This window comes from Oryzias latipes, chromosome 15, assembly GCF_002234675.1.
Source record: "Oryzias latipes chromosome 15, ASM223467v1".
Classification (NCBI taxonomy): domain Eukaryota; kingdom Metazoa; phylum Chordata; class Actinopteri; order Beloniformes; family Adrianichthyidae; genus Oryzias; species Oryzias latipes.
Genome location: NC_019873.2, coordinates 12759028 through 12765565, shown reverse-complemented (window position 1 = coordinate 12765565; position 6538 = coordinate 12759028). Strand labels below are relative to the sequence as shown.

General features: G+C 44.1%; 1 protein-coding gene across 2 annotated transcripts; it reads right to left on the bottom strand.

Moving 5' to 3' along the window:
- Positions 1-2694: 2694 nt before the first annotated feature.
- LOC101168145 (visual system homeobox 1) lies at positions 2695-6122 on the bottom strand. 2 transcript variants are annotated; one of them, XM_023963737.1, is made up of 5 exons: positions 5654-6122; positions 5361-5436; positions 4594-4717; positions 3774-3954; positions 2695-3544 (listed from the first exon to the last, which is right to left on the bottom strand). In XM_023963737.1, exons 1-5 carry the CDS (start codon positions 6069-6071, stop codon positions 3255-3257), a joined length of 1089 nt encoding a protein of 362 aa, XP_023819505.1. In that variant the 5' UTR covers positions 6072-6122; the 3' UTR covers positions 2695-3254. The 2 variants fall into 2 exon arrangements, with proteins under 2 accessions (XP_023819505.1, XP_023819504.1); XM_023963736.1 differs by having other exon boundaries at positions 3759-3954; positions 5654-6121.
- Positions 6123-6538: the final 416 nt, after the last annotated feature.

Below are 6538 nucleotides of genomic sequence, written 5' to 3'. Positions count from 1 at the left end.
TCAGAGGAACAGGTCATGCTGTGTCTGTAGAGAATCAAAAACATGTTTCTTGTTTTTGCTGATAAACAGATACTTTATGCAGATATGTGTTTCAGATTAAAGTTAGACTAATGGATGCTGATCAACTGGATTAAAGGATCATTTCTGAGCTTGTTTGTCTGTGATGTTTTTGTTTGGTTGTCATGTCGGTGTCACAGGAGGAGAATCTACCATCAGCTGTCACATACAGTGCCCCCAGAATCATTAGTTAGGTGTACAGGTTCCTTACTGACCACACGAAAATGCTGCGTGCAAAGAGTTTACACGTAATTTGGGAATGCCCATGGGATTTCCATACAAACTATACACTGTGATTGTCCCATTTCGTCTTTTCTATTAGTCAGGCTGCACATTTTGTCGGCACACAGTCCGTATCCACCCGTAAGGGCACCTGTGACTGAGGCTTTAACAGCAAGTAAAGGAAAGTTAGCTCTTCTCCTGATTTGTGTGTTCGTATGGCCACTGTCTATAGATCATCCTGTTGCCATCACAACCTTGTTTCCTCCTCCACGACTGGATTTTAATGACAGACACTCAAGAAGCGGTTCAAGGATTGGATGGACTTTTTAGTTGGGATGTTTAATTGTTGTGTTTATCTTTTTAACCAGTTGCAACTCTTTTAGATTACTAATAAACACACCTTTTTAAAGCTTTAAATGTTATCATTTTTGCTTTGCACTTGTTTACACTGTAGAGATTTTCCTGATTGTCCATTGAGATGCAGAAGGAAATCAAAAGACAAGTAAATAAATAAAGATACAATGACCCGCTTTCTATCTAGCCTCATCAATGTAAGGTATGAATAGCTAATAACTAATAATAAAGTAGCTTAGTCTTCCGATCAAAGAAAAAACAAATGCAGACATGGTCCAAACGGAATGCCAGACTGGAGGGGGTTATTTTGGATCAAATGTACATTAATAACAGTCTATTACTTTTATTTAGACAAGTCTCTGGGCCAACCACTGGCAAATAAACTAATATCCCAATATTTAGAGATGTGAAAAAATGAAAAGAAGTATAAACTGACCAAGGAGAGGGACTTTCTTTAAACAAGCAACTGGCTTCAAGTGCATCCACATTGATGCAAATGAATGTACAGGTTATTTTATGATGTGACTTTAAGTTTATGTTCCATTGTAAAATTTTCCTTCTGGTTCAATCCTCACAGAAATGTGTAATGTTCCAAACCGATTCCATTAACTGCTGTTGCAGCTCTAAATAATAGGCAGCAATGTTGCAATATAGCTGATTAAATGAGCACAAAATATCTCATTCTAGCTCTGTAGCCGGATTTGACAATAACCTGAGACTGCTTATATGACTCTGCATCAAACTAGGATCCTCTGTTATGGAGGTAATCCACCAAACATTCCCTCTCTGCCACCACTCTCTAGCTACGTTCACACTGGGTTCGGAAAGACGTGTTAAAGCGACCACTTCTACTGAAAAGTCTTCATAAATGCATGTTCATGCTGGTTTTGAGATTCCACGTTTAAAACTCTTGCGCCGTACCGTATTATGCTATGTATTTTTCTTTCACAGCTGCATTCTGAAAGAAGGATTTGTTGTTGTAATTTTGGCCAGGCAAAAACCGCATTTATTAATTCCTACTCCATGATCAGTTTTTAAACTGTTGGCATTTCCGTGAATTCAAAAAGACGCCATCCAGATGTCATCACGAAATCTGAGTCCCTGTTTGGTCAAAATTTAACTAGTTTAACTTATGAAGTGGTATTTGGGGGCCAGTTTAGCTCGTGCTGGTTTGCGGCGCCTTCCGTCCGTGAAACCCGGGCTCGACTCCAGGCTGCTCCCTGTTCCCCTCCCTACCTCTGCCGGCTCCAAGCCCGGCCAGAGAAGGTTGCGTCAGGAAGGGCATCCGGTGTAAAACATTGCCAAATTTACCATGCGACTTGTTCGCTGTGGCGACCCCTGATGGGAGAAGCCGAAAGTGGAAGAAGAACTTATGAAGTGGTATTTATGCCACCACGTTGCAAATAAAATGTTCCAAGTTCCAAATGAAAGTATTCAGTATTTGTTTTTGCTTTCAGTTTTTTTTTTGAAAACCCCTTTTTTTTGCTTTCAAAAAATAATTTTGCATTTGCAAAACAAATGTTTATGCATGCATTGGTCTAATCTCGCTTTCTCCCTATCTTTGATTTTGTGTTCATAAGTTTCAGTTTAGTGTGACACATCAAGCAGCCTATTTGATATTTTCACATCAATATTTTCATCTGCAACTTAGAAAGTTTTGTATGCAATGTTGTGGCATAAATATCACGTCATAACAATTAACGTACATTCAATGGCTGCGCATTTTGTACGTAGAGCTCAAAACTAGACCTTAAAACCTGCATAGCGAAGAACGAACGCCAGAATTTTGAACCCAAAACCGCCCAAGTTGTTGTTTCAACATGCATCTCTGCGGGCGGTGTGAATGTAGCTTAAGGCTTGTGATGTTTGACCAATCAAACTGAAGGTAGAATTTAGCAGGAAAAGATACTCCTCCACCTTAAGGGTGGAGAAATCTGCCTGACCCCACCTTGACATTTTGTCCCGATCCAAATAAACTAACAGCAACAGACTCCACCTCTGTTGATGGAGGTGGGTGTGTCTCCAGCAACCAGCAGTTGCAGCAGCAGGAAAAGACTTAACTGCAAAAATACTTTCTTTTTATTTGTGTCTTTACTGTACATCCACATGATAGTTATTAGAGAATTATAAACAGGGTTTCTTACATTTTACATTCATCTATAAACTGTAAACAAACAGCAAAGAAAATATAGATAGCAAACAAACTCGGAACAAAACGACACTCAACACAGACTTTCGCCGGACCACTGCTCTCACTCTTGCAGTCAGAGCTTCCGATCATGGGGGCAGAGATCTCTCTCTCAGTCTTTTATCACGATCTTTGTATCTCTAAAGACCGCCTCCAAAGGGCCAGCTCTCTTCTCACTGATCTGCTGGCGATGACAGCAGCACTTAGCTGATCTCAGTTGTCTGTCTTTCCTTTATAATTTAAATAAACAATAAATACACACATACTTTACATAAACAGTTTTCTGGTCAGAAGTTTGCATAGCAACAAGTGATGTAATGTCTTTTTTGTTTATTGTCTTATCTTCCTGAAAGAAGAGCCAATCGAATCCATGTGTTTCATGCAGAGGAAGTCCTAAATTTTCTCAGCAGACCACATCAGGCTCCTCGCAGCTTCAGCTATGGTCATCTGATTCGCTGCCACTTTGCTGTTGTGGTGATGAGGTGGCCCTTGTCGCTCCCCCCTCATTCTGCTGCTGCTGTTTGGAGGAGCTGGACAAGTCGATGGCCACCTCCTCTTCCTCCGTGTCTTCCTCCAGCAGCCTTTCGTCCTCCTCCGTGTCCCGGGCCTTGCCAGCAGTGCTGTGCCGCTCTGAGGCGTCGCAGAACGACTCAGATCGAGTGGAGTCTAAGGACGGGGGACTGGGACACTTCTTGGCCATTTCAAGAGACTTCTTGTGCATTCCTGTGGGGGTGGAGTCAGAACAGATTCAGTCCGGTCTGCCATACCTCTGAATATAATATGCTTGTTTGTTGGACACAGCTGTTATTTATTGCTCTATGCAGTCAAGATAACAAAGGCAGATGCAAGATCTGCAGTAAGTCCTCAGGTCAACTGAGTGCATGCTGCAGTGTGCGTGTGTATTGATGCCGGTGTGGTGCGTGTGCGTGGCACTGACGTGCATGCGGCTCACCGAGCAGCCAGGGGGCGCAGGATCCCATCATGCCGTTCTTGGCTGAGTTGAGGATGGACTCGGGGAGCGGGATGGAGTGTCGCACCATGGCGCCATACAGACCGTATTCTGCCATGACACTGCTGCGTCCCCAGCATTTCTCACGCTTTCGCCACTTTGCCCGCCGGTTTTGGAACCAGACCTAAAACACAAAGCAGAATCAGAACATCCACGCATTAATAAGTGGGGCTGGAACAACACCCCCCACACACAGATTCTGATTAACCCCAAATGCCCATGCAAAATGACACAGAGGGTGTCCCATAATGCACTGGGCTCCAGCATTCACTGGCATCTGTGTTTCTGACTGTATTTTAAACTATGTATGCAATATTCATGCTGTATGTGCAATATCCATTCTAATGTGGAATACCCACTCGTGCAATATTCACCCCACTCTACTGTACAGTATTTATGTATTTATGCCTTATATAGCTCCTTATTCCTATTTTATTTTATTCTACCTTTTTATATTGTTGGACGAGAGTTGCTGGAAAAAATTTCATTGTGCACTGCAGAATGATAATAAAAGATTCTGATTCTGATTCTGTGATTGTTGGATGGCTGATCTCCCTGCTTTTAGCTTTTGTCAGGAGAGAGGGATGTGCGTAGAACGATCATTAAACAAGCACACATCTGTGTTTCAGCTGGATTCCGATGAAACTAAAATCCCATTCAGTGCTATCCATAACAACCTAGAACCTTTGCTGGGTTCTCTGGATTCTGTTCTGGTTCAGTACTGTATACATGACCCAGCTCTGATCTCTGGTTAGGGCCTGACCTGGATTCGGTCCTCAGGCAGCTCGGTCTTCATGGCCAGCATCTCTCTAGCATACACATCTGGGTAGTGCGCCTCCTGAAAGGCCTTCTCCAGCTCCTCCAGTTGGTGGGAGGTGAAAACAGTCCTGTAGAAAGCAGAGTGAGGTTCAGTGGAGGAATTAGACCTAAAGAAGATCAAATGGACTAGACTAGAGTCATGCCTGACTTCCATTAAAAAAACAAATATTTTAATTTGTCATCTCTAATTTTCCCAAAAAAAATTATGAGGGGCAAAAAATGTACAACAATAATAGTTATTATTAAAAATAGTTACTATTATTATTGTTTTTTCCGCATTTTAAATTATTGTTACTAAAAGTGTTTTGTTTAAAATAAATGTCTTATATCTGTTTTATGCAGTAAAAAGTTTATTTGTAAAAAATAAATAAAAAAAGGTTAATGATGCAAAGCTTAATGATCCCTAAACAGGTCTACCAAATTTTAAAATTACCAATTCGTTTTCGATTTTGATCATTTGTTAATTAACTATTTCTAAAAGTAGCTTTTATGTAACTTTAAATAAAACGTAGTAAATAAGCGAAATTGTAGTTTTATTAGGTCGAAGACAAAACTTGTCGTTTATTATCTCTGTGAAAATTTTCAATATATTTTAATGAGGAAAAAAGAATAAACAATTTCCCAGATGTTTCTCTGTATCTGTTTTTTAGATATTACTTAATCGAAGGCATCTGGATCTCAAAATTGGAGAGGAGTCCCCTCCTTCCTCACCTGTGTCTCCTCTTCTTCCTCTTCTGCGAATTTCCGGAACTTTTGGATTCGTTTCGGTCCGACAGACACTCTTCATCTATGGGGCAGAACAGTCATCGTCATCATCGGTATCAGCTCATCTGTTCCAAAGCAGCATAAACGAAGAGAACCGAAAAAGGCCGAACCAGCCCGACCAACAGGGAGCGGTTCGGCCTCGATTTTCTTTTTATTATTAAAAATAAAATATTTGCTGTTTGTTTGGCAATAGTCCTCTTTTTAAGGGTAAATCACACATGAACCGGGCCGTTCCGTACCGGAGTATACGTCTCTCTGGGCCTCCAGGTTCTGCAGGTAGTGGCCGTCGGTGCGGGCCTGCAGCAGCGGCAGGTGTCCCGGCAGGAAGCAGGGCGCCCCCGCGGGCTGCTGCGCCGCCAGGCTGCACAGGAAGCCGAGGCCCAGTGGCAGGGAGCCTCCCGGGAACGAGAACCCACCGAGCCCGCCGCCTGAACCCTGCGGCTCCGGCCCGGGGCCCGCCGATGACAGACCCGAGCCCGGATGCCCGCCGGGCTGTTGCCGCGCCTGCAGGTCCGACTCCAGGCCCAGCAGGTCGGTGATGGCGAAGCCCTTGGAGCGGAACCCGGAGCCGTGAAGTCGAGACTTGTCGATGCCGAAACCCGGGGCCAGCATCTTCACCCGGGGCTTCTCGTCGCTGAGCTCCTCCCGACCCGTCATGTTCCTGAGGAGGCAAAGCGAACTCAGAGCGGGACCGGCCGGGCGGCGGGTCCATTTATGCGGCCAGACCCCGAGGGATCACAGCGGCAGCCAATCCCTGCGGGAGGAGGGGGGGGGGTGACCCTCTCCCGCCTTTCTCCTTCAATCCCAGAGGATTAATTGCCACCAATTTCCCTTCAATCCGATCTGGATTTTGGGTCGGGGGGGCTGTGATTTCTGCTGCTTATCTTTGATCTCCACCAATCATCATGGGTGTCACGGGCGCAGAAACAAACACAGGCACGCGCCTATTAGCAGAAAGGCTTAAATGATTTTTGGATGGGGGGGGGGGGGGCATGAAAGTGTGCGCGAGCGAGGCGTCAAGTTTGATTAAATAAAGGAGTCCATCAGATCACCAAGGACTCAAGCGGTTCAACGCGACAGGTTGGCTGATCCTGGCCTCACCACATCTAAATTATGGGATGGAT